Source organism: Pinus tabuliformis, chromosome Q (assembly GCF_031772625.1).
Source record: "Pinus tabuliformis cultivar Carrire ecotype Pingquan chromosome Q, CPIR1, whole genome shotgun sequence".
Classification (NCBI taxonomy): Eukaryota; Viridiplantae; Streptophyta; class Pinopsida; order Pinales; family Pinaceae; genus Pinus; species Pinus tabuliformis.
The window spans coordinates 1,364,555,432-1,364,576,052 of record NC_142296.1 but is presented as its reverse complement, the minus strand read 5'-3'; the positions used below and the strand labels follow the sequence as shown (position 1 = coordinate 1,364,576,052).

Genomic DNA, 20,621 nt, shown 5'->3' with positions numbered 1-20,621 from the left:
TTTGGACAAAGGTCTCCTAGTCCTTAGTGACTGCATTCAGGGCAGTCTTGACCATGAACTTAGGATCTAGTGTAGACCCAATGGAAGTCAACTAGTCACGAATCCTATGCAACTTGAGAAGGAAGGGATCAATCTATTCTCCTTGTTAATCTAGGTTGTTATTGATGTCAATATAGCAGTGTTTATGATGGCAAATTCTTTGATACATGATTTCCCATTGACGCCCATTGATCATAATGCTCATAGTGAATATGATGAGATGGAGGACCTGAGTGGATTGAACAGCAAATGACGCAGTAGATCCAGTAGAGAAACAACGATAATAGAGGGGTAAAGAAGAAAGCTATCAGAAGAGTGGGGGTAGGAAAGTACGGACTTCCTTGATCGTGGCTGAAGGCTCGCACTAAATCTTAATCGTCGATCTCATTTTCAACTCTTACATCACAGTCAATGGTGGGGGTTAAGCCTATAGTTAACTCGTGTGCTAGTTGAAGACCCGCAGGCCGTAGATTTGATGACCTCGTATATCCAATGGATATCAGGTCACAAAATGATCAGACGTTAATCTCAAGAACGGACCCGAACTTTTATAGATCAAGGATTTATAATCCTTATCAGCTCCGTAAAGGCAGTTAAGCGTCACGCAAGTTCTCCGGCCGATATTGTTATGAACCATTGGATCCAACGCGTCTTGATCAAACGGTGGAGGATCGACGACTGGGTTTGTTGATTGGGTGGACCAACAACCGTCAGATTAAAGATGAGATCAACGGTGTAGAATTAATCCGATAAGACTTGGGAATAAGTGGACCCAATTGAGTTATCAAAAGAAGCTGATTGGAATATCGCATCCGTCGCATATCGCTAGTCTTGAAGAAATGTAATGATGGTAAACTGCGATTGTGATTAAGGTGATGATGTGGCAAGTGGGACCACCCATTATATGGTTTTAACTATGTTGATATGTGAAGATCGATGATGTTGATATCGGAGGGCAGAGTATGTTATGGGCACGACTTATAAAAGACCTCCGGAAGTTGCGATTGTGATTAAAGGAATGACGTGGCATGTGGGATCTCCATATGGGTAACGTATCTCGGGCATCTATCACAGAGAAGAGGTAACAGTTCGTGAACTTGAAGGAACAGAGGAAGCCGGAAGGTCAAGTGAAGAAAAGAAGAAGTTGAAAGGTCGAGAAGCCATAGGTCTGGCAGACGATGAAGGTACAAAAGAAGTCGAAGATCGAGTGAGAGAAATGTAACTAGAAGGATAGAAGCTAGCTGTAGGTCCAACAGGACAGAAGGAAGCCGAAAGGGCCAGCGGAAGACGAAGATTTGTTTGACCTCAAAGATTTCATCAGTCATCAGTTGAAGGGAACAGTAGACAACACCAACGCTGAAGTATTTGTGAGTTTGTTCCTTGGAAAGCTTAGTGCAGTTCATTGTAGACACATTGAAGTTATGTAAAGACTATTGTAGATCATGATGGATATTTGAAATCATCATGAGGTAACTTTGCAGACTCTTTGTGGGCAATATGAAGAGTTGTGAAGACTTCTTCATATGAAGACAAGTTGTCATTATGATGTAGCATGGAGACTACAATGAAGCTGTAGATTGACAAAATTCAGTGCAGAAAATGTTGGGAGCAGAAAATAACTACCAAACATATCTAGACAAAATATAGCAGAGGATTGGAGCCCAAAGGGTTGGTGTCCTGAAGGTTGGAGCCTTAGACAAAACAAGGTTGGTGCCTTGACAAGATGGGGTTGGAGCCCTTGGGGTTGGTGCCTTAGAATTGGAAGGATTGGTGTCCTTGGAGTTGGTGCTCCTAAACACAAGGTTGGTGCCTTCAGAAGATAGGGTTGGATCCCTAGAGGTTGGAGCCTCACAAAGGACCAAGTTGGTGCTTGGCAATAGATTAGAGCCTTATATATATTGTACTTGTTTTATTGTAAAGATTATATTAATAAAATCATTTATTCCTATTGTTCATTTTTGTGTTCTAAATATAAATGGTTTAACTGGTAAAAATAACAATTGAAAAGGAATATTGATTCACCCCCCTCACTATCTTCAACAATTGGTATCAGAGCTAGTACCTTCACTCAAAGCCTAAGAGCTTGAAGGTGAATCATTAGAACACAAATGGCGAAGCCAAGGAAGAAAGTCTCCAATCCTCCTAAAGATGTGTCTCCCTCTACCACTGAAATAGAAGTCAATCAATTTGAGGAGGCTCCATGGTTCAATGGAATCTTTGATATATGGGAGGCAAGAATGAGGAATTTCTTAAAGACTCAAGGCATTGAAATTTGGAAATCAGTGATAGTCGATAGCATGATTGATGGAGAATCCAAGGAGTACAATGCAAAAGCAATGAAGGCAATTTTGAATGGGCTACCTGATTCTATTAAGAACAATTTAGGAAAATGTTCATTAGCGAAGGGTATATGGGACAAACTTCATAACCTTCACTCAAAAGGAGCATTGACCATGACCACTAGTCAAGAAGATGATGGAAACCAAGAACGAAATCCAGAACCCATCATAGAAGCTAAAAATTAGAATGATGACATCAAGGCTAAAGAAGACCTAGAAGATGAAGAGAATGAAAAAGACTTTGTAGAAGATCTCCTCACTAAACTTATGGCTGCCAAGGAAGAGCTTATCAATTTGAAAAAGGAAAACGAGGAACTTAATAAGAAAGCACTAGCTGGTGACCAAGACCAAACAAGGAAGAAAGTTGACCTTGTCAAGCTTCAAGTACAATAAAGGGATGAAGAGCTTGCCAAGCTTAAGAAGGAATCTCATCAAAGCAAAAGAAAGCATCATGAAGAAGTCATATCCATGACAAATCAATTGGATAAAGAAAAGAGACGGGAAGATACCTTTTCAAGTCAACTTGAACAAAGGCACAAGAACTTGAACAAACTTGAAGAAGAGATTGGTCGGTACAAGGTAGAGGTATCCTCTCTCAAATCTCAACTACAAAAAGCAAGAAAGTTAGGACAAGGAGCCGAGAAGAAAATGGAAGCATTGGCAATCATAGAAGGACAGGTTGATGAAGCAGAAAAGGAGAGAAACACCATGATATGTCAACTAAAAGAAAAGGATGGAGAAATCTTCAAATTAAAATCTAACATCAACCTTCTCAAGGCCAAAACATGTAAAGCTACAAGGATCAAGGAAGAAATGGAGAGCGGTCTAGCAAAGGAAAATGAAGAAATCTTCAAAATGAAGTCAGATATCATCTCCCTTAAATTAGAAGCAAATGAAACAATATGTATTAAGGAAGAGATTGAGAAACAACTTGCTAAGAAGAATAATGATTGTGAAAGATTTGAAGAAGATATTGTCTCCCTCAAGAAAAGGGTTGAAGGGATGGACAAAACCTTGAAGAGCTCTCAAGCCTTGGATGACATGCTCAGCCATCAAAGATGTCCATTTGATTAATCAGGTTTGAGGTATGCAGGTGAATCCTCAAGCAAGAATGATAGTGCTTCAAACAAAAAGGATGTGAGGAAGCCAGAAAGAAATGTTGATGCTCCTAGTTCTAGCAAAGGCAAGGAGAAGAGTCAAGGCAACAATGGAAGAAATCTTGCTCCAAGAAGAAATGTAGATGATGTCAAGGATGCGAGACGCAATGGTTATCATCAAAGGATCTCAAGGCAGAAAGGCTTCAAAAGTACATCAAGGAAAGCCATCTTCCAGGTACCAAAGTTTACTTTTTGGTTATTGTTATTCTTATGCAAACTTTGGACACATGGCAAAAGATTGTAGGGCTTATAATGATCCCCGTCAATCTCCGAGAAGCAATTTCACATGAAGTCATGAATTCTTATTCATGAACAACATAGAATGCTTCAAGTGTCATAACATTGGTCATATGGCACGTAATTGTAACTTGATTTGGGCACCTGCTCAAGATAGAACTATGCCAGATAAGAAAGTTACACAAGTATGGAGAAGGAAGCAAATACAGTTCGAAAGTCCCTTGAACTCTCCAGCCAACAACATAGTTGTTGACTTGATCTTCGACAATCTAAGCATTTGGCGGGGAGACTCTGCCAAAAGGAAGATCGTGCATACAGATAGGGGGAGGTTATGATGATTAAGCATTCTTGTAGAAGCCATCTGTGAATGGGCCTTATGTAATCCTTGATGAGCTATATTAACAATCATTCTTTGATAAAGATCATTTTTTAGGAGCACTACGTTGAAGAACATGATCTTGTAACCATTCTTTGGACTTTTGTTGAAGATGTTTTCCACTTGATCACTAAGCAGAAATTGGAGCAGCAAAGAAGGCCATCCAATGCTAGAGAAATAGGGCAATAACTATGTTGTTGTTATTATAGAAGTTGAATGTATCGACTTAGGGATATAATGTGAGAACAGGTAAATCAAGGACAGTAATAGAGGTAACCTTCAAACAAAGAAACACATCTAGGAATGGAGCTTGAAGCAAGAGCAATTGGAAGAATCTAGCATAATTGAAGCATTACAAAAAGTTGTCAACCAGTGAAAGAATTTAAAAGACAGTTATGGATTGGATATCAAAATCTGCTAGTGGAGATAACCTACGGGTTTTGGTCTAGCAACAATCCTGAATTGAAGATGTTGGACACTGTAAATCGTGATTTCCAATAGTGATCTCCGCATTTTTTGAATCTTGTTGAAACAAGATAAGATCTAATTGACTTGCGGACCTGTCGTAATAAAATAAATCGAATATCAAAATGCAATTATGAAATGCGGTGACCTAAGCATAAACGTGAAGTGTGATGTTTTGAGCATAAAAGTTTGCGGACCTGTGTGTACAGTGCCAATTTATCACAATAACCGTATCGGCATAAGTCTCATGACTACAGTAACAGGGTTATTCTAGTGCAAATAATTTCCAGTGATAAGGCTACTACAAGACATGACATTGTTTTTGAATATTTATATATACATATACCCTTGGTTTAGTACCTGCCAAAAGAAATGATGACCTGAGCAAATTCTCTATAAAACGTTGGCTTCATCATCATTGTTGCAACAGTCAGAAAGGGCGATTTGTAGCAACATCAAGGTACTTTTTGCAACCTGTAATTCTTGTAACCACAGTGGATTAGTCTTGTTTGAAGATCCCATTTATGAACCCTAAATATTGGAGCCATGTATGAGTTACATACCCATAAAAATATGCTATTCATAAAGAACAGGCGCAGTTCGACAGGGGGAATCCTTGTGCACTCCTTTGCCATTGATGTCAAAGGGAGAGAGAAGAAGAATATTGCCATCAATGACAAAGGGGGAGATTGTTAATCTAGGTTGTCATTGATGTCAATATAGCAGTGTTTATGATGGCAAATTCTTTGATACATGATTTCCCATTGATGTCCATTGATCATAATGCTCATAGTGAATATGATGAGATGGAAGACCTAAGTGGATTGAACAACAAATGATGCAGTAGATCCATTAGAGCAACAACGATAACAGAGGAGCAAAGAAGAAAGTTATCGGAAGAGCGGGGGTAGGAAAGTACGGACTTCCTTGATCGTGGTTGAAGGCCCGCACTAAATCCTAGCTGTCGATCTCATTTTCAATGCTTACATCACAGTGAACCGCAAGGGTTAAGCCTGTTGTTAACCTGTGTGCTAGTTGAAGATCCGCGGGGCGTAGATTTGATGACCTTGTATATCCAATGGATATTGGGTCACAAAATGATCAGACGTTAATCTCAAGAACGAACCCGAACTTTTATAGATCAAGGATTTATAATCCTTATTGGCTTTGGAAAGGCGGTTAAGCGTCGCCCAAGTTCCTCGACTGATATTGTTATGAACCATTGGATCCAACACGCCTTGATCAAATAGTAGAGGATCGACGATTGGGTTTGTTGATCGGGTGGATCAACAACTATCAGATTAAAGATGAGATCAACGGTGGATAATTAATCCGATAAGACTTAGGACTAAGTGGACCCGATTGAGTTATCAAAAGAAGCTTATTGGAATATCGCATCCATTGCATATCGCTAGTCTTGAAGAAATGCAATGATGGTAAACCGTGATTGTGATTAAGGTGATGATGTGGCAGGTGGGACCACCCATTATATGGTTTTAACTATGTTGATATGTGAAGATCGATGATGTTGATATCGGAGGACAGAGTATGTTATGGGCATGACTTATAGAAGACCTCCGGAAGTTGCGATTGCGATAAAAGGAATGACGTGGCACATGGGATCTCGATATGGGTAATGTATCTCAGGCATCTATCATAGAGAAGAGGTAACAGTTCGTGAACTTGAAGGAACAAAGGAAGTCGGAAGGTCAAGCAAACGAAATAAGAAGTTGAAAGGTCAAGAAGCCGAAGATCTGGAAGACGATGAAGGTACAAAAGAAGCCGAAGATTGAGTGAGAGAAATGTAAGCAGAAGGACAGAAGCTAGCTGTAGGTCTAGAAGGACAGAAGGTAGCTGTGGGTCCAACAAGATAGAAGGAAGCTGAAAGGGCCAATGGAAGACGAAGATCTATTTGACCTCGAACCAGCCAAGTAAGATTTCATCAGTCACCAGTTGAAGGGTGCAGTAGACAACACCAGCACTGAAGTATTTGTGAGTTTGTTCCTTGGAAAGCTTAGTGTAGTTCATTGTAGACACATTGAAGTTGTGTTAAGACTATTGTAGATCATGATGGATATTTGAAATCATCATGAGGTAATTTTGCAGACTCTGTGTGGGCAATATGAAGAGTTGTGAAGACTCCTTCATATGAAGACATGTTGTCATTATGATGTAGCATGGAGACTATAGTGAAGCTATAGATTGACAGAATTCAGTGAAGAAAATGTTGGGAGAAGAAAATAACTACCAAACATATCTAGACAAAATATAGCAGAGGGTTGGAGCCCAGAGGGTTGGTGCTTTGAAGGTTGGAGCCTCAAACAAAACAAGGTTGGTGCCTTGACAAGATAGGGTTGAAGCCCTTGGGGTTGGTGCCTCAGAATTGGAAGGATTGGTGTCCTTGGAGTTGGTGCTCCTAAACACAAGGTTTGTGCCTTGAGAAGATAGGGTTGGAGCCTCACAAAAGACCAAGTTGGTGCTTGGCAATAGATTGGAGCCTTATATATATTGTACTTGTTTTATTATAAAGATTATATTAATAAAAGAATTTATTCTTATTGTTCATTTTTGTGTTCTAAATATAAATGATTTAACTAGTAAAAATAACAATTGAAAAGGAATATTGATTCACCCCCCCAGTATTTCCAACACTCCCTTCTGCATCTGGTACTATCTCAGCTGATTTTTTAATAGCATCTTCTGTTGGATGGAAGAGCCCTCATACAAGGTGGCCAGCGCCTCCCACGTCTCCCTTGTTGTGTTCTTCTCAGCAATGTGTGGCACTACATGATCTTTGACCTCATCTAGGATTGTGCACTTGGCCTTAGCCTGGGCCTCTTTGTAATTCTTCAATGGATCAACGTCAACCAGCTCAACAACTACCTTCAAGGCATAGTCCTTGATGCGATGTTTGTCTAGGATTGCTAAGATCCTGGCCTTCAAGATGACAAAATTGGATGCTCCATCCAATCTGTCCTGATCCCTCAACCCATTCATTTCCATGTCTGGTCAAAAATAGGATTGGTTCTCTTCTCCCTCTCCTGCTGTCAATCTAGCAAGACTTGGATCTGAATTTCTTTGGCGCAAGAAACCCTCTAAGGAGTAAGCTCCTCTAGACTCCCTCTGAGTCCTGATTTCCTTCATGGAAATCCTCCCGCCAGTTGTGGAATCGCTTCCTCTCTAATCCTCCTTTGCTACTGCAACCCAAATCTAGATTTCTTTGGCTAGAAATCTGTCAAGGTAGTGACTCCCTCTACCTCGACTCTGTCTCCACAAACATTGTTCTACACCAACAGAAACAACGTCCCACTAGCTCCTCAAATCGAATTTTCTCTGCTCCTCTAGCCCCGACAACTTGTTGATTCCGAACCTCTCAGGATTTGCGTTGGCCCAGAGAGCTGACGTATTCACTGCGTGGGCTCCTCTCTTGCTCTGTGTCACTCTCTACAGGCTTGAAATGTGACGTAGGCACTGCGTGAGCCTCTACGTCTCTCCTCTGGCTCTACACCACTCTTGCAGCTACTCCTCGACCTCTAAAACAACACTGTCACTTGGAACAACTGCTTCTCTGCAACAAATTTTCTGGATCTCTCGGCTAGTGTCTTCAGTGTCCTATGATCTGCAATGATCTGATACCATGTGAGAATTTATGAATCTACACATTAGAAATCCTACTGCAATCACTGGTTTATCATCTCCTACTTGTTCTTTACATTCAACAAGTTATTTAATTACTTAAACAACGATGAAGACACTATTGCAGCCTACGCATAGATACAAATCATGAACTGAAATAAACTGAGGCAACGACACAAGGGACATTGTTATTTTTTGACAATAGTCCTGGAAAAAACCCAATGTGGGAAAACCGGTGCAACATATAGAGGGTTTGTATTATTAAGCATATTTATGAATACAACTAGGGTGCCAAATCCGGATCACCCAACAAAGAATAAACCTGGCAGAAGTACCTCTATCCGGAGACAGATATTTTGACAATTCCAACAACTAGATGATCAAACCCCATAGATGACAAATGTTGTTCCCAGTGCTGGGCAATGATGGCTGCTTCAAGCTCTGGGCTAGAACTGCGTCACCCTCCCAGTGAGCCTCCCTTGCTCAGAAGTCGATTTGCTGAACTGGCGCTCTCTTTGTCCCACAGAAAACCCCAACATTGCCTCTAAGGGACTGCGTTATCCCCTCTAGCTTCTGCGTCACCCTCTCTGGAGCTATGTTGTCTCTCTTGCTGCTGCTCCACCTCTCTGCTATGTATCCTCGGCCTTAGACTGAAGTCCCTTTGCCTAACTTCCCCTCATTGCAACTTAGATCACTTAGCTCGACTTTCTCAACAAACCACACCCTAGAAAAATCGAACTCTTTGATCTCTTAATGTGTCTCCAAGTGACTCTCAAGCCTCCTCTTATACTTTTCCTGTTGATGAATCAACGACTATGATCTAATCTCTAATCGATGGCTAAGATTAAAATAGCCTTGATCCTCATCACTTAGAACCTTCTCACCCATATTTTTATTAATACACATTAATATTTTTATTTTCCTAAGTTTAGACTCAGGAACTCATTTAAAATATTAATTATTTTAATAACTCCTCATCCAGGTGGAATTTCTCCAAACGATTTTGGATTTTGGAGATTCTAGCCCCTCCACCAAATTTCGGAGCTAGAGCACATTCGATGCTACCCAAAATCGACAAGCAATAGGTTGAAGCCTGGAAGATTGAAGGGTTGGTGCCCTCAAACACCATTGTACTCAAATTTTTGTAAAAGAGGATTGATGTCCTTACTCATTTATAATAAAATCCTTATTATTATTATTTTTAATTATAATTGTGAAGAATTCTAACTGGTAAATATAACAATTGAAAAGAAATACTGATTCACCCCCCTCTCAGTGTTTCAAACAATTGGTATCAGAGCTAACTTCTTCATAATCAGCTTAACAACTGGAAGAAGGATTCTTAAATCACAATGAAGAATGAGGATTAAAGAAAAACTCCCAAATTTGATGGAACAAACTTTGGCTTTTAGGAGCGTAGGATGACATTCTATTTAATGTCTCTTGGACCTAAAGTATGTCAACCAGTTACTGATGGGTATAAAGTTCCAGCTACTCCACCAACAGATTAGGATGGACATAAAGTTTATGTAGAAAATTCCAAAGCACTAAATTCCATAACAAGTGGAATTACTAATTCAAATTTACAAAAGTTATGAACTGTGATTCTGCCAAGGAAATGTGGGACAAGCTTATTGTTATCTATGATGGAGACTCCAAGGTCAAAAAGGAAAAAATCCAAACACATAGAAGACAATTTGAGAGTCTTAAGATGGATGATGAAGAAGATATTGCAGCCTATTTCCTTCGAGTAGATGAAGTCGTCAACTCACTCAAAGGTTTAGGTGAAACTGTTGAAGAAAGCACAGTTGTCCAAAAGGTTTTGAGATCACTTCTAGAACGTTTTGATTCCAAAGTCAGTGCCATAGAAGAAATGAAGGACTTGGATGACCTAAAAATGGACGAACTTCATGGGATTCTCATTGCATATGAAATGAGAAAAGGAATCCCTAACTCCAAGGAAGCTACATTCAAAGCTTCAAGGTCATCAAAGAAAGGGAAAAATTATAATTATAGCAGTGATGATTCTGACACTGAATCTGAACTAGCTCAATTTGTAAGAAAACTAAGGAAAGGGTCCAAGCTCAAAGGAAAGTATCCTCTCATTTGTTTTAAATGTGGAAGAATAGGACATTATGCTACAAAATGTCCTCATAAACATGATAGTGATGATGAAGACGAATATAAAAAGAAGGTGTTCAAGAATAAAGGGTTTAACAAAAAGAATTTATTCTCCAAGCAAGATGAATCTGATGAATAAGAATTTGTGATTACTAAGAAGAAATCAACTAAAAATACCTTTCCACGCAAAAGAGATGATGATGACTTTGATAAAGAAGATAACTATGCTAGAAGCAGTGAAGTGTTATTTATGCCATTTACAAATGAAGATGATTTGGCACAAGAAGAAGAAGGAGATGTAGATGGTTTACTAATGAGTGCCATTGAAGAAAATGAGAAATTATGAAAGAAGGTCATTTCTCTCAAAGTGGAAAAAGAGGAAGCAAAAAGGAAGGAAGAATTCTTGAACAATAAACTAAAAGAAAGAGAAGAAATTTGTGAAAAACATGAAGCTGAAATTGTTTCCCTAAGAAAAGAGTTGGATCAAGTTAAAAAGAGTTGGCAAATCTCTCAAACTCTTGATAACATCCTTAATACTCAAAGACCTCAACATGACAAGTCTGGAATTGGTTTCAAAGGAGAATCATCAAGTACAAAGGAGAATGTAAAAATCCAAAGAAGTTATGCTAACATCCTTTGCAGTCATCCAAAAGAGGAGAAGCCATCCCACCAAGAGCAAAGGTCCACCTTTAACAACCCAAGGAATGAAGGAAGGCTACCTCCAAGGAAGAATACTACATCAAGTCAAGGCTATCCTAATAGGTATCAAACAATCTTTCTTGGTTATTGCTTTCATTGTAAAAACTTTGGTCATCAAGCTAAGCATTGCAAAGCTCATAAGGATAATATTTCAAGATATAAGATCAATCATCAAAGCAAGCCACGTAGCCTAAAAGAACAAGGACAGATCAAGACTTACAATTCATTTGATCCTTTGGCTAAGTATGATCTTGTTTGCTCAAAATGCAATGATTATGGCCATGATACACAAAATTGTTCATTCAAAAGAGAAGAATTGAAGGAGGAACCCACTACTGATAAATGTGGTCTAGCTTTATGTGCACATAGTGATGAAAATCAATGGTTTGTGGATAGTGGATGTTCAAGACACATGACAAATGACCAAAAGAAGTTTATCTCATTAAATAAGAAAGATGGAAATGTATCTTTTGGAAGTGGATATGCTAAAATTGCGGGAAAAGGAATTGTTTCTCTTGTTAATGGAAAGGGAAAAACTCAAAATGCACTATTGGTGGAAGGGCTCAAACACAATCTTTTAAGTGTTAGCCAGATTTGTGACCAAGGACATAATGTTGTCTTCAATATTAAAGGTTGTGAGATAAGGAATTCCTCCTCGGGAGAACTTGTGGAAAAAGCAATAAGAACACCAAACAACGTATATATTTTGAGTAAAATTCAAGAAGATAAATGTTATATGAGTCGAGCAGATGAAAACTGGTTATGGCACAAATGATTGGGGCATCTAAACTTTGATAACTTGGTTAATATCAGTAAAACAAATGCAGTAAGGGACATTCCAAAAATTGTCAAGCCAGATCAAGTTGTGTGTGGCCCATGTCAACATGGAAAGCAAACTAGAACCTGCTTCAAGACTAAGGAGATCTCAACATCAAAACCTTTGGAGATCATACATGCAGATTTATGTGGACCAACGAGAACTCCAACTCTACAAGGCGAAAGGTACTTTTCTCTATTTGTTGATGACTATACTAGAATGATGTGGGTATTCTTTATAAAGTTTAAATCTGAAGCATTTGAATGTTTTAAGAATTTCAAAGCTCTTGTGGAAAATGAAAAAGAATAAAAAATCAAGTGTCTTAGAACAGATAGAGGAGGAGAATTTACTTCAGCGGAATTCAATGATTTCAGTGATCTACATGAAACCAAAAGAGAACTTTCCATAGCTAAAACTCCTAAACAAAATGGAGTAATGGAAAGAAGAAACGGAACTATGCAAGAGATGGCAAGAACAATGTTACTAGTAGCTAATTTGCAAACCAAGTTTCGGAGAGAAGCAGTTGGAATGACAGTGTATATCTTGAATAGAGCCCAACTAAGACCAAATAATGACAAGACTCCATATGAATTATAGAAAGGAAGACTTGATTTGGCAAAATACTTCAAAATTTTTGGAAGTGCGTGCTTTATGAAGATCAATGATGACTCACTACAAGGAGCAAATCATACAAATGCTACAATAATCGACTACGAAAGATAGTAGAAAGCATTGATGTGAAGATTGATGAGGCACTCCCAGAAAAGGAGATTGAAATCTGTGAAGTGTTGAAAAATGTGTAACTAGGTTCGGTCTTCATTAGTATGAAATGTATTCTTGTAAATATAAAATGAAAAAGAAATTATTATTAGTATTGAAGCATGGGTTTCATGCTCAAGTTCTTTTATTTTATAGGTCAAGCACCCATTGAGTGCTTCTAGGGTTTATCCTAGGTAGAAGAGTCATTTTCATATATGGAACACTCTATGGGCACATTGTATATTGTAAAGAAAAATATATTTTTTCTTGAAAGTGTCAAAATAACTCCAAGATCAAGTCGGCCTAAAGCGCTGTCAAGTCAATCTACATGAAGAGAAATGTCCACCCTTGAAGAAGCCTATGTATAAGAGGAACTCGTCCTTTATTTGGATCATTCTCTCACTCATATCTCATGCGAAGAAGGGAGCAACAAAAGGTCGAAGAAGGAAGTGTGAAGAAGAGAAGGACAAGGAAAGTCAAAGTGTTTAGGTCTCTCTACATTCTTTTGGGAATGCGAAGTTAGGGTTTCTGCATTGGGGAAGTCTAAGGTTTGATTTTGGAAGCAATAAGAGTAAGAAGGCAAGCGAAGGTCTCTTAGGGTTTCCTACTAGCCCTAGGATCCATATCATGGCAAGCGAAGTTAGGGGAAGAGCAATTAGAGGGAGATCGAAGTCTCCTAGAGAGGAGGCAACAGTTGCAGCAGTTACTGGGCAGTAGAATTTCAGATTTACTGGGAGGTCAAAGATATTGTAATTGGAGGCTGAGGAACACTTGATCTTGGAGGGTATTTCTCTGAGTCTAGGTCATGGTATTCGTCAATTGAAAGATCTGAAAGATAAGAAGAGATTTTCGAGTTTTCCCCTCAAGAGGAGGGGTTTTGGTCCTGGCTTGCAACTTATATATTGTGTCATTGTTCTTACTATATTGGTAGTTGTTTGATGTATTGCACATTGGAATAATAAATATCAAAGCTAATAAGTAAAAAGGTAACACAAACAATTATCAAGTTAAGAGAATTAACATATACATTGCCCTATTGAATTCTCAACATGGTATCAGAGCTAAGGTTCTCTAAGGGCATCATGAAGATCTCCTCTACAATGAAGAAGGTCATCAAAAGGATTGCAAGCCATCTCAAGAAAGGTATCAAAGAAGTATGGAGTCTCATATTCTCTTCAAAGAAGGTATCACTCAAAGAAAAGGATGAAGGACTCTTCTCAGCTCTCTGGGACATTCCAAGACGAAGATATCTGGGTGATTGATAACAATGCATCAAGATACATGACTAGTCACTTCCACCAATTGAAGACCTTGTCAAAAGGAAAATCCGCATACTCTGTGGAACTTGGTGACAACAAAAGCTATCCAGTGAAAGGAATTGGATCATCATCTATAAAGCTTGAAGATGGAAGCAACATCCACCTCAACAACATTCTATTTGTTCTAGGTTTGCACAGAAATCTACTTTCTATTTCAAGTTTAGAAGATAAAGGAGATAGAGTAACTTTCATTGATGGAAAAGTAGTTGTATGGGCTAAAGGCACAAGCATAGAACAAGAAAAAGTAATTGGCATCTGAGAAGGAAGGCTCTATAGATTAATATCTCTCGTAAATCATGCCCTACTCCACATTGAGATTAGTCCATGTGAACTTTGGCACTGAAGTTTCGGTCATTTACATTTCAATATTCTACCAACTCTAAATTCCATAGTAGATGGAATACCAAATCTAAAGGAGGATCATGAAGGTGTCTGCAAAGGATGTGCATTAGGCAAGAATACCAAGAGACCATTTGGAAGCAGTGCTTCATGGTCGAAAGAAATCTTGGATCTTATTCACTCTGATGTATGTGGCCCTATGTCTCCCAAATCACTTGGAGGTCATCTTTATTATGTCACATTCATAGATGATCATTCAAGAAAGACTTGGGTTTACTTAATGAAAACCAAGGATGAAGTATTTACTAAATTTCAAGAATTCAAAGCAGAAGTGGAGAACCTTATAGAAAGAAGAACCAAGATACTAATATTTGATAATGGAGGAGAATATACATCCAAAGAGACTATAGCATTCTATAAGGAATCTGGGATTAAGAGGGATCTAATAGTTCCATATAATCCTGAACAAAATGGAGTTGCAGAAAGAAATAACTGATCCATTAAAGAAAGTGTAAAAGAAATGTTACATGATCAAGATTTACCGAAGTTTTTGTGGGGTGAGGCAACAAAGACAACAGTCTACATACAAAATCGATGTCCTCACAAATCTCTAGACAACAAGACTTTGAAAGAAGTGTTCACTGGGAAGAAGCCATCTGTAGGTCATCTCTGAATCTTTGGGTGTCCTGTGTATATACATATACCTAAAGACAAAAGAAAGAAGTTGGATCCTTCCAGCGTGAAAGGCACATTAGTCTGATATAGTAACTCATCTAAAGCCTATAGAATTTACATGAAAGATGGACATCACATTGAAGATAGTGGTGATGTCATATTTGATGAAAGCATAGAATTCAAGAAATCAAAAGAACTTTCTATAGATTCTGATGACGAAGAACTTCCTATATTTGAGGAAGAAGATGACAAGGAAGAAGAAGGATCTCACCATGAGGAAGAAGGACCTAGTGAACCTGTTCAACCTGTGGTCATTCAAGAAACAAGGAAAAGACCTAACTGGTTGAAGTCTACACTAATTGATGCAGAAGGTCATGGGGCAGCTCAAGGATCATTTAGAGAAAGTAAAAGACCCAAGAGATATTTTGGGTATGCTGCATACATGACGAAGTTAATAGAAGCAGAACCATCAACATTTGAGGAGGCTATAAAACATCGAGAATGGAAAGATGCCATGAATGAGGAATATCAATCTATAATGAAGAATGGAGTTTGGGAGATTGTACCTAGGCTCGAGGACAAGTCTATGGTTACTTCCAAATGGATCTATAAGATCAAGCATGTAGCCGATGGAAGTATAAATAAATATAAAGCAAGATTTGTGGCCAGAGGTTTCTCTCAACTCGAAGGCATTGACTATGAAGAAACATTTGCTCCAACAACAAGATATACTACAATTCGATCATTAGTCTCTTTGGCAACATCAATGGGATGGAACATCCACCAAATGGATGTCAAGACTACATTTCTGAATGGCACAATAGATGAAGAAGTCTATATAGAACAACCCTTGGGATTTGAAGCAAAGGATAGGAAGGCATATGTTTGCAAATTGAAGAAGGCACTATATGGCCTCAAGCAAGCACCAAGGGCATGGTATTTTAGGATGGATGCATACCTATAGAGATTAGGCTTCACGAAAAGCTCTACTAACTCAAATATCTACATCAAGGTTGTGAACAATGAAACTGTAATCATTCTTCTGTATGTATATGATCTTCTCTTGACAGGTGTAGAAGGTCAAATTGAAGAATGTAAGAAGTAATTGGCAACAGAATTTGACATGAAGGACCTTGGGTTGATGCATTACTATTTGGGACTGAAAGCTTGGAAAGAACCTAATGAACTCTATTTAGGTCAAGGAAAGTATGTGTTTGAGATATTGAAGAAGTTCGACATGATGGACTATAAATAAATGACCACTCCAATGATCACTAACTTGAAGAAACTAAGAATTTCCGAATCAAGCCTTGTGGATCCCTGCAGATACAGACAACTCATTGGCTCACTAATGTACTTAGTGAATACTAGACCAAACATATGTTTTGCAGTAAATGTACTCAGTCAGTTCCAAGTGGAGTCAAAGCATGACCATTGGATAGCAGCAAAACATATTCTGAGATATCTATGAGGAACCATCAACTACTGCTTGAAGTATGATAGAAGGAATGATGTTCAACTAACTCGTTATACAAATTCCAACTGGGGAGGCAGTGAACAAGATGGGAGAAGCACTATAGGAGGATGTTTAGATTAGGATCCTCTATGGTCTGACGGATAAGCAAACTATTGCTTGAAGTATGATAGAAGGAATGATGTTCAACTAACTCATTATACAAATTCCATCTGGGGAGGCAGTGAACAGGATGGGAGAAGCACTACAGGAGGATGTTTAGCTTAGCATTCTCTATGGTCTCACGGATAAGTAGAAAACAAGGCACCATTGCGTTAAGTAGTGTTGAAGTTGAGTATGTTGCAGCATGCAAAGTCAACAGGGAAGAAATTTGGTTAAGGAAGATGCTATCTGACTTGTTTGAAGGAATGATGAACTCTACAGTGATACATTGTGCTAACACCAGTTGTATTCGTTTGTCTGAGGACCCAGTGTTTCATGGGAAGACAAAGCATATCAACAAGTATCATTGTATACGAGAGCTAGTACAAAATGTTGTGGTGCAGCTACGATATATCTCCACTGATGAGAAGGTAGCTGACATATTGACGAAATCACTTCCAAACAAGAAGCTTGTATACTTAAGGGACAAGCTTGGTTTGGTGGATTTGTCCCCCTTAATTGAGAGGGAGAGATAGACACAACATTCTTTTCTTCACTTGGGAAGAAAGAATGGAGGATTGGGTAACCATTTGGCATTCAATACTTTTTGAGAATGTGGTACGGCATTCAAGATAAGAGTAGTCGTGGACCGATATTCTTTGAGGATTAGCTACCCAAGATAAGAATAGTCCAATGGAATGTCATACTCTATGAACACTTGAGTGGGGTATGTACCTTGGAGAGACAATGATGATGGTGTCTATACATCACTGGTTTCGCCAACATTGTGGTCTGATCTTGTGGAGTGATAGAATTGTTAGTCAACACCTTGCTATATGACAATGCTGGTTATTATGATGCTAGACAGATGGGTTACCAATCCGACTCTTCTTATGAGATCTCTTCAGATTGAGAATGACCATGTACCTCTAATGAATACCTCCCTAGTTAAGAGGGAGTGTTGAAAAATGTGTAACTAGGTTTGGTCTTCTTTAGTATGAAATGTATTATTGTAAATATAAAATTAACAAGAAATTATTATTATTATTGAAGGATGGGTTTCATGCTCAAGTTTTTTTATTTTATAGGTGAAGCACCCATTGAGTGCTTCTAGGGTTTGTCCTAGGTATAAGAGTCATTGTCATATATGGAAGATCCTATGGGCACATTGCATATTGTAAAGAAAAATTTATTGTCTTGAAAGTGTCAAAATACCTCCAAGATCAAGTCAGCCTAAAGAGTTGTCAAGTCAGCCTACATGAAGAGCAACGTCCACCCTTGAAGAAGCCTATATATAAGAGTAACTTGTCCTCCATTTGGATCATTCTCTCACTCATATCTCATGCGGAGAAGGGAGAAATAGAAGGTCGAAGAAGGATGTGTGATGAAGAGAAGGACAAGGAAATTCAAAGTATTTGGGTCTCTCTACATTCTTCTGGGAATGTGAAGTTAGGGTTTCCTCATTGGGGAAGTCTAAGGTTTGATTTTGGAAGTGTTGTCGCACAGATTGACATGACAACGCTCAGATCGGGGGCTGTCACTCTAATCCCGATCTCTCCGTTTAAGCCTATCTTCCGCGGCTAAGGGGGGTAGACCCTATGAGGTGATGAAGACCCACTGTCGACCAGCTGGGTTGGGAGACACGAAGAAACAAGCACTAGATTGATTTGCTGAATTAATAGACCAGTGCCTTATGGGTTTGATTTTTTTAAACGATCACTTAGTAAATATTTCAGAAATGTAAACCAAGTGTAGCAATCATTTATCATCAAATAACTAGAACAGTGCAAGATATCAGTTAAACCCACAAAGTTCTTATAATGACCAAATCTCAATAACGATATCCAGCAATTAAAAATTTGGAGAAAGATCAATGCTTTAAACAACCACGCAATCATGAATCATTAACTAGATATCATATGCAACTAATCTTTAAGATGATCATTCATGTACAGACTTGTCTAAAATGATAAAAATTCATTCCACATCAATAACTTTGAATCTTAGCGTGAAAAAATATGACGTGATAATTTCCCGAGAAACACTGAATTTGACAAAATTTCCCACAATATTTTATTTTATTTTTTTATTTTTTTAAATTTATAAAATCTAAAAAAGTTGAAACTTAACAAATAATAAAATCTAAATTTTTAAACTAAGCTAAAATTAATTCCTAAAACTAAAAACAAACTAAAACCTAAAATTAACGTCTAAAAGCTAATACAAAATTATTGAAATAAATCTAAAATTTAAATTAGAACTAAAATAAAATATACCTAAATCGAAACCTAAGCTCAAATCCTAAATAACAAAACCATGCTAAAACTAAATCTAAATAAACCTAAAACATAACTGCGCAAACGTATATCATTAAAACTAAAGCAATCAAAAATGAAACTCATCGAATGCTGACCCTAACATCTGACTTAACTAAGGAAGACATTGCGACGCTGATTCAAGCACAAAACAAGAAGAATGAACGCGTAATCAGGAAATTTCGACCAGAGCACAGTTGACGGCGGCAAAAAAAATTTGAATCGATTCAAAGTTCACCTGAGCATCAATTTTCGACTGAGATCGGATTTGGATTTGCTACTTGGCGTTTGCTGAATCAAAGAAACTGGTTCACAGAAGCTTTCACCTGATGCCTAACGTAGAAACGCACCGTCGTTTTCAAAGGGACATGCTGCGGCGGCGTGGATGAACGTCGTATCCAAAATGCGTGTTTTCACCTCACGCTGTATCGTTCCAAACCCTGCTCTCTGCGTGTGGGTATATACAGGTTGATAACCAACGCTTAACAGACCTGAAACCTTCTTCTTCACCGGCCAGCAAGTAATCTTACGCAGGTAATAATGTGGGAATGCAAGCTTCTAATAGGGACTGTGCAGATGAACACTGTAGGCTGAGACGCTGGCAAAATAAATAATAAAAAAAAAAAAATGCGGCTGTGGTAAAGCGATTTTTCAAGACTGAGTTTTGCATCCACAGGGCAACGTTTTGAAAATGACAATGCCTTTTTTGCAGGGTTTAGGGTTTGATTTGAGATGCAATTGGTGATGACCGAATGACTGTGGAGAGGTAGCTCGAGCAGGTTCGCAGGTTGGGCAGCTGAAGATGGCAGCAGAAGAGAGTAATAGTGATTTAAATCCAGTAACTTGATCACAAAATTTTCAATCTTTCCCGCTCCAGAGACCCTGAAGAATTTCTAGATCAGATGTACCTGTAATCCGCAAGAGAAAAGAAAAACCGTAACATAATACATGCATAAAACAAAATCTGAAACCCTAGATCAGCTGAGTAATTTACAGATTTTGGCCCCTTAACTGCTAGATTTAGCAATAACAGCAGAAATATTTTCAGAATGTCAGATTCGTTATGAAAACTTCAAAAAATCTCTCATGCAAACTTAGAAAAGAAACTAAATGATTAACCCAGGGAAAAAATAGCTGGGCTCTGCAAGGAAGAGCCTGTGGGAGTTGGCTGGTTCAGCCTAGAACTTCCCCAAACGCCCACCAATCTTCTTCAGTAAGGGTTTTCTGCACAGCTTAAATCAACCATCAGTAAAGAGAGCAAAAATGATGCTAGATCTCAAAAAACAATGGAGATACCTGCCATTACTTCAGAAACCCTAACACCATTCAAACCCTAGCAAGTGAACAAGATACCTGTGCTCACAATACTCTAAAAATAAGCTGTTATTAATGGCTGAAAAATAAAATATGCAGAAAATAAATTAGCTCACAGCACTTCCAGAGAGACACTAGCAAGATTTGAACCCCAAAGTCTTCTTTTATTAACCAGAAAACAGATTACAAGAGAGCTTCTTCAGCACAAGACTCACAGATCGAATGAATTGAAAATGACCCTAGCACCCTACTTAAAGGAAATGATCCCAACGACTAGTTCGAGTGATCCATGTCGAAATGATCTCGACCGTCGATGAGGATCAAGACATCTCTTAATCTCATCCGTCGAAGATGTTAATTTATTTAAAAAATGAAACTTTGCATGCATTCACTCAAAAT

The 20,621-nt window shown here is 38.4% G+C and overlaps 2 protein-coding genes across 2 annotated transcripts in view; both read left to right on the top strand.

Moving 5' to 3' along the window:
* The window catches only part of LOC149224996 (uncharacterized), a 33,559-nt gene extending 27,153 nt beyond the window's left edge, over window positions 1-6,406 (top strand). Inside the window, exon 3 of the mRNA XM_089383691.1 lies at window positions 6,261-6,406. Within this exon, the coding sequence (XP_089239817.1) occupies window positions 6,261-6,406 (146 nt within the window). The remainder of the gene's footprint in view (window positions 1-6,260) is intronic.
* Window positions 1-20,621, top strand: part of LOC149224995 (cytochrome P450 734A1-like) — a 259,983-nt gene that overhangs the window by 91,314 nt on the left and 148,048 nt on the right. The gene's annotated exons all lie outside the window — the stretch shown is intronic.